This window comes from Nannospalax galili, unplaced genomic scaffold, assembly GCF_000622305.1.
Source record: "Nannospalax galili isolate Female #2095 unplaced genomic scaffold, S.galili_v1.0 scaffold31, whole genome shotgun sequence".
NCBI lineage: Eukaryota > Metazoa > Chordata > Mammalia > Rodentia > Spalacidae > Nannospalax > Nannospalax galili.
In genome coordinates, this window is record NW_008332149.1 from 3,989,960 (window position 1) to 4,008,039 (window position 18,080).

General features: G+C 41.9%; 1 protein-coding gene across 4 annotated transcripts in view; it reads right to left on the reverse strand.

Annotated features, from left to right (window-relative positions):
- The window catches only part of Sec23ip (SEC23 interacting protein), a 55,925-nt gene that overhangs the window by 21,044 nt on the left and 16,801 nt on the right, over positions 1–18,080 (reverse strand). For all 4 annotated transcript variants that reach the window (XM_008827296.3, XM_008827295.3, XM_017796687.2 and 1 more), the window contains exons 5-12: positions 16,585–16,674; positions 13,141–13,261; positions 9,978–10,067; positions 8,803–8,944; positions 7,299–7,507; positions 6,661–6,773; positions 4,841–4,993; positions 2,731–2,826 (exon numbers count right to left, since the gene is read on the reverse strand). In XM_008827296.3, the coding sequence (XP_008825518.1) occupies positions 2,731–2,826; positions 4,841–4,993; positions 6,661–6,773; positions 7,299–7,507; positions 8,803–8,944; positions 9,978–10,067; positions 13,141–13,261; positions 16,585–16,674 (1,014 nt within the window). The remainder of the gene's footprint in view (positions 1–2,730; positions 2,827–4,840; positions 4,994–6,660; positions 6,774–7,298; positions 7,508–8,802; positions 8,945–9,977; positions 10,068–13,140; positions 13,262–16,584; positions 16,675–18,080) is intronic.

Genomic DNA, 18,080 nt, shown 5'->3' on the forward strand with positions numbered 1-18,080 from the left:
CCATGACATGTAACACCATGGAAGTGAGATGATGGCACCAGATTCCCTGGAACTGGAGTTATGGACAGTTGTTAGTTGCTATGTGAGTGTTGGGAATTGAACCTAGTCCTCTGAAAGCAGCGGTGCTCCTAACCACTGAGTGATCTCTCCAGCAGCTCCCAGAAAATAATTTTTGGAAGTACAAAAAAGTCAATATATTCAAAAGTTCACTCATTACAGCCAGGCATGGCTTTATGCCTTTAATCCCAGTACTCTGGAGGCAGAGGCAGGCAGATCTGAGTTTGAGGCCAGTCTGGTCTACACAGCAAGTTCCAGGCCAGCCAGGTCTACATAGTGAGACCCTGTCTCAAAAATCAAGAAACAAAGAAAAAAGATAGCCTGGGGTTGGAGAGATGGCTCAGTGGTTAAGAGCACTGACACTCTTACAGAGGACCCAGGTTTAGTTCCCAGCACCCACATGGTGGTTAATAACTGCACATCAACTCTAGTTTCAGGGGATGTGACACCCTCTTGTGAACTCTGCAGGCATTGTGCAACACAGGTGCACTTACATACATGGAGGCAAAATACTAAAGTGCACACACACACAAATAAAAAAATTAATTTTTTTAAAAGCTCATTCACTATAGATCATACATGAAATTTTGTAGTGTAGCTCATGAAATATGCTTAAAATTTTTTAGTTTTCTAAGTAAGTAAAAACTAAAGTTTAAGGGCCAAGTGTGGTGGTACACACCTTTAATCCCAGTACTCGGGAGGCAGAGGCAGGCAGATCTTTGTGAGACTGAGGCCAGCCTGGTCCACATAGTGAGTTCCAGGCCAGCTGACGCTGCTGAGAAACTGTCTCAAAAAGACAAATAAAAGGCTGGAGAGATGGTTCAGCATTGAAGAGTACTGGCTGCTCTTGCAGAAGACCCAGGTTCAATTTCCAGCACCCACATGGTGGCTAACAACTGTAACTCCAGTTTCAGGGGAATCCAATGCCCTCTTCTGACCTCTGTGGGCACTGCATGACACAGGTGCACTTACATGCATGCAGGCAATACACTCACACACATAAAATAAAAAGTAAAATATTTTTAAAAAGACAAAAAAAAAAAAAAAAAAACCCGTTTAGGGACTGGGGCTGTAGCTCAGGTGGTAGAGTACTTGCGTAGCATGTACAAGGCCCTGGTTTGATGCCCAGCACTGTATAAACCAGGCACGGTGCAGCTGGTAGAGCACACCTGTAATCCCAGCACTGGAGACATGGAGGCAGACGTTCAAGGTCAACCTCAGCCACATAGTAAGTTTGAGGCTAGCCTGAGATACATGAGGCCCTATCTCAAAAAAAAAAAAAAAATCTAAAATTTAGACTAAATAGATTTAATGCTAACTTGTGAGAGATTAATAAACAGATCACATATACTATTTCATGTCCATTTCAACCTATGAGTAAGGACATTACAGCTCAGCTCCCATTTTTTTTTTTTTTTTGTTTTTTTTGAGGCAGGGTCCTCCAGTTGGCCTGAAACTTACTATGTAGACCAGGTTGGCCTTGAACTCACAGAGATCCACCTGTCTCTGCCTTCAGAGTGCTGGGATTAAAGGCGTGTGCCACCACACCTGGCTCATTTTAATTTCTTTTAATAATTATTTTATCTACATGTATGTATGTACGTGCATGTGCACTTGCATGCAGGTGCCCGTGGAGACCAGAAGATGTGGGAGTCCCCTGGAGTTGGAGTAACAAGCAGTTGTGAGCTGCCCAACAGAGGTGCTGGGAAATGAACTCAGGTCCTCTGTAAGAACAGTACCCATTCTTAAAACTGAGCCATCTATGAAGCCACCCCATTTTAATTTTTTCATTAATTTTTATTTATCTATCTGTGCATGTCTGTGCTCTGTGTGTATATGCATGAGGAGGCTGGAAGACAACTTATAGGAGTTGGTTTTTCTCCTACCATGTGGGTCCCAGGGATGGAACTCAGGTCGTCAGAATTGGCAGCAAGCACCTTTACCCAGTAAGCCATCTTGCCAGCCTTCAATTCCCATTTTAGAAATGAAGGAAATCAAGGATCAGAGAAAATAAGTTAATGATCATGAATATGCAGTTAATAAGCTGTCCAACTTATTAGGACACTTGATTCATCCATTTGCCTAGAACATCGCAAGTTTTTCCTGTGGGAAATCCTCAAGTATCAGTTTTAAAAATGAAAGCCCGCCGAGCATGGTGGTGCATGCCTTTAATCCTGGCACTTGGGAGGCAGAGGCAGGCGGATCTTTGTGAGTTCGAGGTCAGCCTGGTCTACATAGTGAGTTCCAGGACAGCTGGGGCTACAAGGAGAGCCTGTCTCAAAAAGACACACACAAAAAACGAAAGCCCTTTGTCCTGGGATCTTTCTCTTTCTGCTCTAGGACATCAAAATGGCCAGTTATTCTGATCTGTATAGAAGCCCAGACCCTACTAACTCCAGGGCCTGGGCTTCCCTCAGCTGCATTACTGCACCCAAAGTAAGACTAAACCACTACGGTATTGCAAATTTATAAAATAAAATTAGAACCATGCACAGTTTCTCAACTATAATCCCAGCACTTGGGAGCCTGAAACAGGAGGATCATGCTACATAGTGAGTTCCAGCATAGCCTCGGCTACAGAGTGAGACCCTGTCTCAAAGAAGAAAAAAGAAAAAAAAGGAGCAGGTTGCACAATGAGTTTTGACTTTTCTTGAAGGCAGAGATGAGCCTTACTAGTTTGGCTGCTTTAAGTTTCACGAAATTGGCTATCTTCTTCCTGGGCCCAAGGGGTATCCCCATCTCCTTCAGGTCATCAACTGTACACATAAGCTTTAAAGGGAAAGAAAGAACACATTAATTAATTAATCAATCTAGAGACAAATGAACCCAAAGTAAAATATAAAAGTATAGAAACACCAACTAAAGCAATCAAAAACCATTCAACTTTTTAAAAGCTAGACGTTTTGCTCTTAATTTTTTTATATTTAATCTAGTATTTTTATTTTATGTATATGAATGTATTGCCTGCATGTATATAAGTCACATAATGCCTGCAGAGGTCAGAAGAGGGTGTCAGATCCCCTGGATGTAGAGTTCTTTGCGGTTGTTAGCTGCCAATGAGGGTGCTGGGAATTGAACCCAGGCCCTCTGCAGGAGTAGCCAGTATTCTTAACTGCTACGCCATCTCTCCAGCCCCTGGATGTTTATTTTTAAATAATAAGATTAATTTAAACTTGAAAATGCTAGACCTCTGGGGCTAGGGACATAGTTCAGAGGTGTAGAGTATTTGCCTAGCATGTGTGAAGCCCTGGCTTCAATCCTTAGCACTAGCAAAAGTAAGAAAGGTTAATTCTGAAGCTGCACTGCCAAACATACAATGAATCTCTCCCTCCATTCTGGTCTTGAGCACGAAGTCTCACAGCAACAACTGCAGCAATCTGCTCTTTCTGCAGATGTCCTCTGTGCACACAACAGCTATGACTCGCAGTGCAGCCTACACACAACACTCAGCTTTGCTCTCCCTCTTTGCACCAGAGGAGCTAAGAGATCAAGACCTATGATGCTGCCTCATTCACAGCAGCTGCAGGGTCCTACTGTATGCACACTTTTGCCAGGGCCCCAGTGGTGAACTGTATTAACAGTGCTCAATGAGTACCCCTGTAGACATTTTTATGTATTTCTTTATAGAAAATATGTTTGGCAATGAAATTGATAAGGCATGTGGTAGATATAGAAAGCTCTATATTTTGCCAAACTATACTCTTACCAACAAATATGTAATAGTGCCCACTCCCCACCCCAGTTTGATAGCCTTACAGAATGCTATCAAATCTACATAGTTAAACTGATGGATTAAAAAAAAAACCACATCAAAGCCGGGTGTGGTGGCACATGCCTTTAATCCCAGCACTCAGGAGGCAGAGGCAGGCAGATCTCTGTGAGTTCGAGGCCAGCCTCATCTACCTAGTGAGGTACGGGACAGTTGGGGCTACACGGAGTCCCTGTCTCAAAAAGACCAAAAAAAAAAAAAAAAAAAAAAAAAATCACATCATTTTTTATTTGCATTTTCTTATATGTTTCCACATGGTAAGAGGCTTCCCTGTAAACCATGCTCCTGTATCCTTTGCCTGCTTTCTTGTCATTAGCTCTGTGCAATCCTTGACTCTGTAATGTGCTCTGGCGTTCTCCCACACCTACCCTGGCCTTTGGTGCTGCCTACCGCTCCACATGCCTCTTCCTTTACAGCTTGAGTTCAGTCATGTTTCAAAAAGCCACAGACATTTAAAAAAGTCTTTTGTTAGTCTTCTCAAATTTTTTAAAAAATATCTATTGGCTTATGAATATGTATGTACGTGTATGTGCTCTGAGTGTACGTATGTGTACCGTGTGCTTTCGGAGGCCAGAAGAGGGCACTGGATCCCCCAAAACTGGAGTTACAAGCAGTTGTGAGCTGCCATGTGGGTGCTGGGAACCAATCCTACGTCCTCTGCAACAGCAGCCAGTGCTCTTAACTGCTGAGCCATCTCTTCAGCCCCTTTTACCTCAATATTTTTTAAACATTTAAAGTTTGCCTAATGTGGAATTCCTTTTTTTTTTTTTTTTGGTCTTTTTGAGACAGGGTTTCCCCGTAGCCCCAGCTTTCCTGGAACTCACTATCTAGACCAGGCTGGCCTTGAATTCACAGAGATCTGTCTGCCTCTGCCTCCTGAGTGCTGGGATCAAAGGCATGCGCCACCACCCCTAGCTTTGGAATTCATTTTTAAGAGTGCCTAAATCATTCTTAATTTTCCAAGTTACACAGAGGAAAAATAATTATAAACAAGAATAAGATTATTATCAGTACCAGAGATTCCATATCAATCTTTTCTTTTTCAAAAGTGCTCATATATTCAAAGAGGCTAAGAGCTTCCAGAGTTTCGTGCAAAGTTAGGACTTCTTCATTTTCAACATCAAGGTCACATGACTCATCTGACATCTGCTTTGATTCTTCAGGTATCTTAAAAAAAGAGAATATTACAAAGCTCAGAAAAAAGCTCCTGATCTACATAAAATTCTTTTAAAAAATTTTCTGGTTTTTAATTTATTTTATGTGTATGAGTATATTGCCTGCATGTACATAAGTGCACTCATGTCATGCAATGCCCACAGAGGTCAGAAGAGGGTGTCGGATCCCCAGGAACTGGAGTTACAGATGATAGCCACCATGTGGGTGCTGGGAACCAAACCCAAATCTTCTGCAAGAGCAGCCAGTGCTCTTAACCACTGACCATCCCTCCAGCCCCTACATAAAAATCTTAAACAATTTTGCTTTATAGATTAAATCATAACTTTAGCTATTTTGCCATCTACCACCTCAGTATTTAAAACACATAAATTTAATAAATCACTCATGCTCACACTTTCTACAATACTGACTTTTTTCTTTTTTTTTTTTGTCTTTTTGAGACAGGGTCTCCCTGTAGCCCCAGCTGTCCCAGAACTATGTAGACCAAGCTGGCCTTGAACTCAGAGATCTGCTTGCCTCTGCCTCCCCAGTGCTGGGATTAAAGGCGTGCGCCACCATGCCCGGCAATATTTACATTTTTTTAAGATCATAAACCTTCACATTTACATTTATAATCCAAAAGCAGGAAGAGTGAGACCCTCAAACAATGTATTTTACAGCTGGTATCACACTATGTTGCCTTGAACTCAAGACCCGCCCATCTCTACCTCCAAAGCAGCCAGGGCAACAGGTATTCAGCTGATGGCTCCTCTGTACTTCTGGGCCTCAGTGCATTTTGACAAAGTGACAGAGAGTCTGATCCCATCTTCTCTCCTTGGGCCGTGGCCCTGTCCTGCTGAGGCTACCAGAGAACACCTGACTAGCCGAGATGGAGATTATTACAGAGTTCCAGAACTAGTTGAATTCCGGGAATAAGTCTGTGAGATACTTAACCCTAAGTGATACATCTTCAGTGCAACCTCTACACACAGATGCATCTCTCACCTCTTACCAGAGAAGTTTCCTTATGCAGCAGTGATCAACACAGAAACCCACCATTGACCAGTGTGCAGAGAACAAGATGCCGCACAGTGCTTATCCCAGACTACGACACCTGTTTCAAACCTCAGCCTCCCAAGGCTCAGGGATCATTGTGGAAGAGAAGGTGAAATGATTGCGCCAGGGGTGGTAGATGACCACAGGAAAACGGTCTTCCAGACAGCTGGTCAATTACTCATATGAACTCAGAGCAATTGTGACAGCAGTCACAAGTCCTATGCAAGCTCAGATCGGACAAAATCCCAGCATAGACATAGGGAAGTGGGTAAGAAATCCCAACCCAACCCAAGGGAAGTTTTGGCAACTGATGGCTGCTGGGAGAGGAAAAGACAGTGCCTTACAGGGATGGGACTCTTGGTGGACCCAGCAGATGGACCCACACTGAAGGACACTTGGGAACACAAATCAGACTCTATAGGCTGTGTTACATATATAAAAGTATATTAAATTGGGCAGAGGGCAGTGGGTGTGGATAGAAGGATCTAAATACCTTCAATCTATATTGTATGAAAATCACAAAAATTCAATTTTAAAAATGGGACAGAAAACAATTCAGGTTTTAGAGAACATTTCGGCTCTAGCTCTAAACCTAAATATGCACAGGGTTGTGTACAGCTTACCTGCTGAAAATTCGGCTGCTTCACAACTCCATTAGCAACAGCCAGAGACCCAGGAGACTTAGAGATACTCAGATCCTTCTGATTAGATAGGATGTCAAACAGTATCAAAGAACCTAGGAAAAGGTTGCATTTTGCTTTATGGCATAGTTACCAGGTGCTTTTCAACACTAAATTCTCCTGCTATTATTCAGAGTCTCTAGCAGAAGTCATTAAGATCTGATAATCAAGGCCAGCATGATGGCTCAGTGGGTGAAGGCACTTGCTGTGCCAGCCTAGCAACCCGGGTTGGATCTGAGTTCAGAATTCAAATAAAGGTGGAAGAAGAAAACCAACCCCACAAAACTGTCCTCTGATGCCTACACAGGAACTCACACACACAGACACACACATACAATAATTTTGTTTTTTTTTAAAAAAAAAGGTCTGATAATATTGTTTCATGTAACAGCAGCAAAACAAAGTCAAACATACAGGCTTCCGTGTCACACTGACTACCAAGAGTAGACACAGTCTAAACTCACAGCGTTCATTCTGTTCACAAAACCTATGATCTATAACTCTAAGTTTTGCAGTAGGATAAAAACACAAATAGCAGTGACTTAACAAGCATATCTGAAATGTGTGATGTGACAACTTACCTAAACTGTGACCAGCAACAGAGACTCCTCCTTTGAAGTTTGGGTTCCGACTCATAAAGAGTGCATGCAGCCGGTTTATCTCCAGGCCCACTTTCTCCACGATGGTCTGACAGTAAGTGGGGCTGTTATAAAATAAGACGTCTAGCAAGGTTTCATTAGTGAAGTGCCGAAACCTACCAATACTTGGCAAAGTGATTTTCTTAATATTCCTGTTTAAAAAGGAAAAAAAGTTGCATTTAGTATTCACCTTCAATCTATGCATTTTTTAAAGTTTAGATTTTCCTTTCAGAAAGAGTAAAATTGTATAGATAACACAATCCAATCAACTCATAAATATTACAGGCTAACTATGAGCTGATTTTGTTGGCAGAATTATTTACAAATACACCAAATATAAAGCAAAACAGTTACTTGTGCAACAATTCCATTCTAAATTTCAGAATTCTCTACAGGACTACTATATGTCATGTGTGAATACTTTAATTTCATTTTAAAGAGAAAAGCCTAGTCTTCCATTTTTCCTTTTAATTAATTGAAAATCCAGATGCCTAACAAAAATTGTTTATGGAAGAGACAGAAGCTGTTCAACAAAATATAAAAGGGTCTACATGAATGGAAACCCTTTCCTGACTTGAGAACAACCCAGGCAAAGCCCGTGACGTCTGAGGAAGCAAGTGCTTCTCACAAAACACAGGACGCTGTCTGGAGGGTTAATGCTATTAAAGCACGTGCCCCCAACACATCACAGCAGCATTCACTCACATGGAGACAAGCATTACCCACATGTGCCAGCATAAATACTATCTGTATCTGTAGTTCTGAAGTGGGAGCATTCAAAATGGAATGGGGTATTTTTGTCACACTTCCTGATGAATGCTGTTAGCGGTTAGTGGCATTTACACCAAGGATGTTGAATGGCCTGCAATTTAACACATTTATGCAACAAAGACTCTACTTTCAAGAGCATTCACCACCAAGAAATAGTAAATCTCAATCTCAATCAGATGATTTTGCCCCACATGGAACATTCGGCAATTTCTGAAGATATGTTTCAACTACCACATGGTCAAAGAGGCTCATTCTAATGTTAACTAGACAATGATGTTGGTAAACACCCTAGAAGGTGCAGGAGAGCCCCCACTTAAATCACATATAGATTGGAAGAGTATTTTAAACCCAGTTTAAGGGCTGTGGATATAGCTCAGTGGTAGAAGGTGTGCTTTCCACACATGAGGATCTAGGTTCAATCTCCAGCAACAAAAATAAACTGAAACTATCTAAAATTTCCTAGTTTTTTAAGTATTTACAGTAGGAATAAATACACAGATAAACACAAGCAGAAGCCACATATTAATGGTACAACTATTGTTTAACCATGTCAGAGCCATGTATATAATTAAAATGAAAATCTTTTTGTTGAAGTAATTTATAATAAGCTAGTTCACATTGCAGCTTAAATTTGCCTCTAACTACACTGAAAAACAAGCTATGGCGATCTACAAACCTGTCAACGCCTGTGGCATCTCCACCCAAGGCACTGTGCCAGTGAACAGGGAGGAACTCCACTCTGCTGACTCGCCCTTCCTCTACAGACTTCTTGAAATGTGTCTGTAGCAACTTGAGAGAAACCACCCTGAAATCATCCACTTCGGGGAAAAAAAAAAGAAGGATAAATTGATTAAATTGTCCTAGCTTGACAGCTAATTATCAAATTAATTAAAATGTGCCAGCATTTTTAATACCATAGATAAATGCTTTAAAAATGATGACACGAGGAGACTGGAGAAATGGCTCAGTTGTGAAGAAGGCTTATTGCTCTTCTATAGGACCCAAGTTAGATTTCCAGCACCTATATCAGGCAGCACATAACCTGTAACTCTAGCTCCAGGGGATCCTAGGGGCCTTCTGACTTCGGTGGGCACCTGAATGCATGTGACACATGCATCCATACACATAACATTTTTTAAAAAAAGAATAACAAAGTTGTAAATGAACAAACATCCAAGTTTTAGGAAGTTCTTTTTAAATTCTCATTACATCAGAGGAATATATAAGCGCTTGAAAAAAAATTAGTTTAACTACCTCAAACAAGCAGCATGGTATCCGGGCTAAGACCAGAAGACTAGAATCAAACTCCCTACCACAGGATCCTGGTTCCAGACCAACTGACTGTGACAGCATAAAGTTTTACTCACTCCAAGCCTTTTCTCACCTACCAGTGGGGGTAATGGTGATATACTCCAAGGTGTATGTGAGAGGGCTGACCGATACCACATATGCAAAATACTTGGAATACCAAGTATTCGATAAATATGAACTATTAATACAGAGGCAAAATGTGAAACCCACAAAACTTCAAAATTCCCAGCTGAAAGGGCAGATCCGGGTCCACTAACACCTGGCACCGTGAGTCAGCTCGGTGCACAGGCTCAGAGCTCCTGGAAGCACTTGGCTGGAAGGCTGTCTGTCAAAAGCCTAAGTTATTTTCAAGATACCTTCTAATTCTTCAGAATCCAGGACTTTCTGTCAAATACAAATGAATACTTCCTACTGACCACAGCACTCTCCGTCTCTTCCAGTCCCTCAGCAACCAGTGTACATGGGAACTGTCATAGGAACACTCCTGCTCTTCTGTAAGTTCTCAGATTACTCTATGAAACAAAGCACAGGTACACTTACCACATTCGATGATGCTTCTAAAGCGCAAGTCACACACAGGCCCAATGCCATGTATCACAAACACCAAATGGTCAACTTGAGGCATTTCCCCTATTTAAAAAAATATATACGCACATGAGCTGAGAACTCACTTCAGTTTTCTTAATTACAAAATTCTTAATATCCCTTTAATCACAAACTGGCCAAAGAAATTCATGACACTTCCAAATAAATAAGCCTCAACGCCCTGTACCAAATTAGCATAATCTGTTCATCCTGGCAAATATATAACAGTGAACTAGATGGAGGTAGAAGAAGCAGTCTCCATCTGTTTCCAAAGGTTATCAGCATGTGAGAACTGATTGCTCACAAACCTAAATAGCCCAGGTCAGACATGGTGGCACATGCCTTTGATCCCAGCACTTGGAGGGCAGAGGCAGGGCATCTCTGTGAGTTTGAGACCAGCCTAGTTTACCTAGTGAGTTCCAGGCCAACCAAGGCTACATAGTGAGACCAACCCGAAAAGAGCCAGCAGTGGTGGTGCACGCCTTTTATCCCAGCACTCAGGAGGCTGAGGCAGGTGGATCTCTGTGAGTTCAAGGCCAGCTTGGTCTACATAGTGAGTTCCAGGCCAGCTAGGGCTACAGAGACTCTGTCTCAAAAGGAAAAAACAAACAAACAAACAAACAAACAAACAAAAAAGAGGCCGGGCATGGTGGCACATGCCTTTAATCCCAGCACTAGGGAGGCAGAGGTAGGTGGATCTCTGTAAGTTCGAGGCTAGCCTGGTCTACATAGTGAGGCCAGCTGGGGCTCCTGGGAGACCCTGTCTCAAAAAGAGAAAAAAAAAAAAAAGGAAAAGAAAAGTCATGGAGCCTCCGTAATGTTGTGATCTTTACAGAATGCCACAGGACAAGGGTAGAGGTGCAGCTCAGTTGTTCCATGCATAGCATGAACACAACCCTGGGTTTAATTCCCTGGACCAAAAATAAAAATAAAAAATTTACTCAGATCACTAAGCCCCAGGTGCAATCTTTCAATATAAAACTTGAAGATCTTTCTACAAAGTCCTCTTTGATTTAAAAATAGAATAGAAATATCTTCAAGTTAAATCATTATTTTTCTATCCTGCTGCATTCAGATTTCACAATACCTATTTATTTTACAATTTTACTAGACACTGAAACAAAACATATGTAACTACCACAATAAAATGTGTTTTTCAATGGTATAAAAGAGGAAAGCCAGGTGTTGTGATGTGCATCTGTGATCGCAGCACTTTGGAAGCTGAGGCAGGAGGACTGTAGTGAGTTCAAGGCCAACTTGGGCTGTACAGCAAGACACTAAGAAGAAAACAACAAAAGCCAAGTGTGGTAGCTCACCCCAGTGATCTCAGCATTCAGGAGGCTAAAGCAGGAAGATCTCTGTGATTTCAAGGCAAGTCTAGTCTACATAGTAAGTTCCAGGGCTACACTATAAGGCTGTGTCTCAAAATACCACCAGGTATGATAGTGAACACCTATAATCTCAGTACATGCGAGAATGGAAAACAGAAGGATCAGAAATTCAAGGTCAGCCTTGATTGCATATTAAGTTCTTCTGAGACCAGTCTGGACTATGTGAGACCCTCTCAAAAAATAAAAACTATAAGGGCATAATAGGAAGAGCAAAGCAAATACACTAGAGCACAGGATTGCCAAACAGGCCAAACCCTGACCTCTACCTATCTTTTTTATAAAAAGTTTCACGGGGGAAAAAAATTTAAAAAGCCAGGTGTGGTGGCGCAGGCCTTTAATCCCAGCACTTGGGAGGCAGAGGCAGGTGGATCTCTGTGAGTTTGAGGCCAGCTTGGTCTCCATAGTGAATCTAGGACAGCTAGGGCTACGGGGAGACCCTGTCTTGAAAAGACTGAAAAAAAAAAACGTTTCATGGGAACACAAACACAACTAATCTCACACTGCAAGAGCAAAGCGGTATAGCTGGGGCAGAGCCTGTACCATCTACAAAACCTATTGTATCTGGCTCTCCACAGAAAAAGTTTGCCAACCGCCACACAAGGGCAGTACAGATAACTGAGGCCTAAAGTCACAATCCCAAAAACTTTGTTCCAAACTTCGTTCATCCTTACAACACTTATTTTAGAATCTATACTACAGGTTTGGAATCTCAAGGAAAATTCCAAAATAAAGACATAAGAGTAATGTAATAGTGGAGTGCTGTGGGATGAGCCTGTAATCCTAATAACTGGGAGGAAAAGGAAGGAGGATCAGGAGGTCAAGGCCATCCTTGGTTACATAGTAAGTTCAAGGCTAGCCTGGGTTACTTGAGACCCAGTCTCAAAAATAATAAAAGTTGGTGCTCAAAAGATGGCTCAGTGATTTAAGAGCACATACTGCTCTTGCAGAGGATCCAAGTCTGGTTCCTAGCACCCACATCAGATGGCTCACAATTGCCTCTAACTCCATCCAGCTCCAGGGCAATTCAATGCCTCTGGCCTCCAAGGGAACCCCCACATACACACATATATCCAAACACATAAAAGATGTAACTAAAAAATATTTTTTTAAAAAGTAATACAATTACCTATAGTCCCAGCACTTAGGAGGCAGAGGCAGGTGGATCTCTGTGAGTTCAAGGCCAGCCTGTCTGTGAGTTCCAGGACAGCTGGGGCTACAGGGAAACCCTGTCTCAAAAAGACCAAAAAAAAAGTAACACAATTAAAGAAACAGGACTGTGGGCCTATGTATGGCCCAGTGGGTAGACACTTGCTGCCAATGCTGATGACCTAAATTCAAGCCCCAGAACCCACAAAATGAAGAGAGAAGCAATTCCGACAAGTTTCCCACTGACCTCCACATGCACACCAAGGCACGAGGCATGTATGTGACCAATACACAATCTCACACACACACACACACACACACACACACACACACACACACACACATATAATGGTAATAAATTTAAAAACAGCAATGTGGCCAGCACCAAAGGGAAAAAAGAGAACCAGGCAGCAAAGTGCTGACTTCTGAGTGCTGTGACCAACAGTCCTTGTGACTGTTTCTTTCATCATCAGTCTGAAGAATGGTGACAGCACACAGCAGCCCAGACTTCCTGTCTAAGCAGTCCATACATCATTGGGAATGTCACCAGCAGACTTCCTGTCTAAGCACACAATACACACCACTGGGAATTTCATCAAGGCTGTCGTCAATCCCACGCTTCACAACCCTGGGCCTCGTCTGTCCGTCCTGTGTGGTACCCCACTCATCCGGCACCGAGGAAGGCTGAAACTGTACGATAACCTTCAAGACACAAAATCACGCCAGGCACGTGAGCAAATTCTTTTCCACTACAGGCTAAGCAATTTTTTTTAGGTTTTGAGTTTTTTTGTTTGGTTTGTTTTCTTTTTAATTTTTTATTAAATTTCAATTTTAAAATTTTTGTGTGTAGGTGGGTATATGGGCGCCACGAATGGAGGTCAAAGGACAACTTTCAGAAGTCCATTCTGTCCTTCTACCATGTGGGTCCTGGGGATGAAACTGAGGTCATCAGGTCTGATGGCAAGTACCTTCACCCACTGAGTCACCTCACCAGCCTCTGGTTGGTTTTCTTAAGAAAGAAAACCATTACGTATGCCTGACTGGCCTAGCATTTGTTATACAGACAAAGCTGGTCTAGAACTTGCAGGGATCCTCCTGCCTCTGCCTCCCATGTGCTGGGATTACAGGCATGCATCACCATGCCTAGTTTCAAAGTAATCTAGTTTCGTACATAAAAACCATGCTCATATTACAGATGGTTATAAATCAAGCAGCACTACTGCTCTCCAAGCAGATTTGTAAAGGGCCTACTAATGTTAACCATCAAAACTAAACATAGAGCCAGATAAACTGACACAGGCCTTTAATTCCAGCACTCAGGAGGCAGAGGCAGGTTCATCTCTGTGAGTTTGATGTCAGAGTGGTCTACACAGCAAGTTCCAGGCTAGCCAGGGAGAACTTGTCTAGAAAAAAAGAACAAATAGGGCTGGAGAGATGGCTCAGCGGGTAAGAACACTGGTTGTTCTTGCAGAAGACCCAGGTTCAAATCCCAGCACCCACATGGCAGCTAACAACTGTCTGTAACTCCAGTCCCAGGGGAGCCAACAGCCTCTCTGACCTCCGTGGGCATTGCACAACACAGGTGTACTTACCTACAGGAAGGCAATACACACATACACATAAAATTTTTTAAAAATAATAATCAATAAAATTTTTTAAAAATAATAATCAATAAAATTAAATTAAAAAAAAAATCTGTGGGCTGAAGAGATTGCTCACCGGTTAAGAGCACTGGCTGCTCTTGCAGAGGACTCAGTGCCTAGTTGTCAGGAGGTGGGTGGCTAACAACCATTAGTAACTCCAGTTCCAGGGGATCCAACACCCTCTTCTGGCCTCCATGGCTACTAGGTACACATGTAGCGGACTTACATACATTCAGGCAAAACATTCATACACATAAAAATAAATTGCTTAAAAATGTAGAAAAAAGAAGCCAGGCATGGTGGAGCACACCATAGACAGGTGGATCACTGTGAGTTCAAGGCCAGCCTGGTCTACATAGGGGGCTCCAGGCCAGCTGAGGCTACAGGGAGACCCTGTCTCAAAAAAACCAAAAAAAAAGAAAAAAAAATTTATAAATGCATACATAATATATCTGATGGTATACAAAATGCATTTTAAAAATATTTTATTACCTTTATGTGTTTGAATGTACTGTCTGCATGTATGTAAGTGTACCTGTGCTGTACAATGCCTGAGGAAGTAGAAGATGACATCGGATTCCCTGGACATGGAGTTACAGATGGTTGTTAGCTGCCATGTGGGCGCTGGGAATCGAACCTGGGTCCTCTGCAAGAGTAGTCAGTGTTCTTAACCCCTCAGACATACCTCCAGGCCCCAAAATGTATTTTTATAAAAACAAAAGGTTAAGAGTATAATCGTGCTGGGCATGGTGGCAAACGCTTTTAATCCTAGAACTTGGGAGGCAGAGGCAAGCAGATCTCTGTGAGTTTGAGGTCAGCCTGGTCTATGTAGCGAGTTCCAGGCCAGCTGGGTCTACAGGAGACCCTGTCTCAAAAAGACAAAAAAAAAGTGTTATCATCAACAGGAAGTGCAAAGTATCAATAAGGATTACAGATCTGAGTTACTTTGGGATCTTTTTTATGTCTAGCTATAAAAATAAATAATAAGAAGAACCACCTTATGCTCTGACCATAACTAAGCCTACTGCTAGATGCTTTTGCAGAAATTACTTCACTTTATCTGAACTGACCCTGGATGCCATAAATGACCGTTCAGAAGGACCTGGAGTGCAAAGAAATTAATTATGGTAAATGAAGGAATTAAAACGGCCTTAAGAGGGCCAGGCATAGTGGCAAGTGTCTTTAATCCAAGATCAAGACCAGCATAGTCTCCAAAGCAAGAGGCTATAGAAAGACCCTGTCTTAACAACAACAAAAGTCCCAACTTTTGCAGGGCATGGTGGTACATGCCTTTAGTCCCAGCACTCGGGAGGTAGAGGCGAGCGGATCTGTGTGAGTTCAAGGCCAGGCTGGTCTACATAGTGAATTCCAGGCCAGCTGTGACTACAGGGAGACCCTGTCTCAAAAAGACCAATAAATAAATAAATAAATAAATAAACAAACAAACAAACAAACATACATACATTTAAGAATTTTTTTTGTATTTTATTTACTGGTATTAATGTGTATGTGTTTTACCTCCATGTATGTAAGTATACCTCATGCATGCAATGCTCATGGAGGCCAGAAGAAATTGTGAGATCCCCTGGAACTGGAGTCACAGATGGTTGTTAGCTGCCCAACCATTAATCAACTATTTAGGAGAAAATATAAACAATATAAAAAGAGAAAGGGCACATTTTTACTTGAAAGGTTAAAACAAACATAGCAAAGGCAGCACAACAAACCAACCCTTGTTATTAGAAATGCAGTTTCCCATCACGCCCACTGGTTTGCACCGTCTTCTCTGGAGGCTCCCACAACACAGTGGGAGAGCTGGTAGCTGGCTGCAAAGCCTTCAATATTTATCTATAGCCCTTTGTAGAAAAAGTTGGTGTTCATCCAATCAAGTGAAAAGATTTATCAAACTATATCTAAGGTAATATTAAGCTTCAGCTAACATGTTACCAAAACAGACTCTTCACAAGAAAAAGTTGAATTGCTTTTTGTTTCCATAATCAATAATTTTTTAAAATTTTTATTATTGTTTTTATTTTATGTGTATTAGTATACTGCCTGCATTTATGTGAGTGCACCCATGTCATGCAATATTGCAGAAGTCAGAAGAGGGTGTCAGATTCCCCTGGAACTGGAGATAAGGACAGTTTGCAGCCACCATGTGGGTGCTGGGAATTGAACCCAGGTCCTCTGCAAGAGCAGTCAGTGCTCTTAACCACTGAGCCATCTCTCCAGCCCCATCAATAATTATTTTTAAAAGCAATGTATGTATTACAAATGTATCCCCACTGTAGAAGGCACTGAAAATGCACATTTATCACCCACATTCAGCAGAATAATCTTTAGAATGAGCCTCATACTTGAACATCTTAAAAAGCACCTCACCTTTGGATTGTGTATAACGATGGTCTCTCCACTTGGAAACTCTAATCTGCGGTGCCACTGATGTGTGGTTACGGCCTTTTTATATTCAGCCTACAATAACAGAAGAACACATAATCCAGTGTAACAAATCTGTATCACATCAAGACAAAGTGTGGCAGGAAATGAAGATGAGGTGGTGACACAACAACTGCAGTTCCTCTTTGCTGGTTATCATACTTTTCATCTGCTTACGAAAATTACCTTACTTCAGGACTGACTGGATCACTCCTAACTAATATCTCCGTTATATTGGGGAAGAAAATGGTGGTTTAGACAGTATATTAATTTAGACAGTAATTCCTAGGGCTGAACAAACTGAGCGACTTATATTTATTGTCTCATGGTTCTTGAGGCTGTAACTTCAAAATCAAGGAGACTGAGGACAATGACCCTAGGAAACCTATGTAGAACGCCTCCTCCTGGTTGTTCTTTGCTCCGTGCAATTGGTATTCCTTGGCTTGGTCTTGAAGCCTAACTCCAGCCTCCACCTTCATCAAGCTAGGGCATTCTGTCTTAACATGCCTATCTTTTACGTCAAATGTAAGACCACCAGCCATATGGGGTTAGGGGTCCACCCTTCTCAAGTTAACTTCATCTTAATGAATTATATCTACAACAACCCTAGCTGCACACAAGGTCACATTCTGAGACACTGGGATCAGCACTTCAGTGTATTTTAGGGTAGATCGGAACGAGACACAATCGAACTCCTAACAGTCATTTTAAGTGCTGTACAGAGCTACACAAGACACACCTGGTAAGCAGCAGTGGCAGAATCTGTGGTTCATTCCCACCAAGAACTTTGTAAGCCCAAAGTCCTAACAGTGCCTATTTTCTTTTACTTTCTTCAGATATGCTATTTTGCTTTCTGTAAAGGTCTGTAGCTTCTTTAGGAAGAGATTCAAAAGAAGGCAAGAGGAAACCAGTATACATTGTACAATTCTTATTTTGTTAGGGCTGGAGACAAGGTTCTGTAGGTAAGACCACTTGATATGTAACCAGGAGAATCTGTGTTCAAATTCATAGAGCCCAGGTAAAAATTGGGGTGTGAAGTCAGGTGTGGTGGCTCACACCTTTAATCACAGCACCTGGGAGGAAGAGGCAGGCAGATCTCTGAGAGTTTGAGACCAGCCTGGTCTACATATCAAATTCCAGGGCAGCCAAGGATACATAGTTAGACTCTATCTCTAAAATAAAAAGCAGGGATAAGGTTTGTGCACCTGTAACCCCCGCACTGTGGGAGACAGAAACAGGAGGATCACTGGAGCTTGCTGCCTCCAGCCCAGCTCCAAAGTCAATGAGAGACCCTGTCTCAGAAGAATAAGGTGCATACCTACTGCCTTCCTTCGGTGCACATATACCACACATACATATCATTATTGAAATTATTAATTATATTTATTATATAAAATTGTTTTGTTAACCAACAAGCATAAACTGTTAGTCGTTTTGTTGTT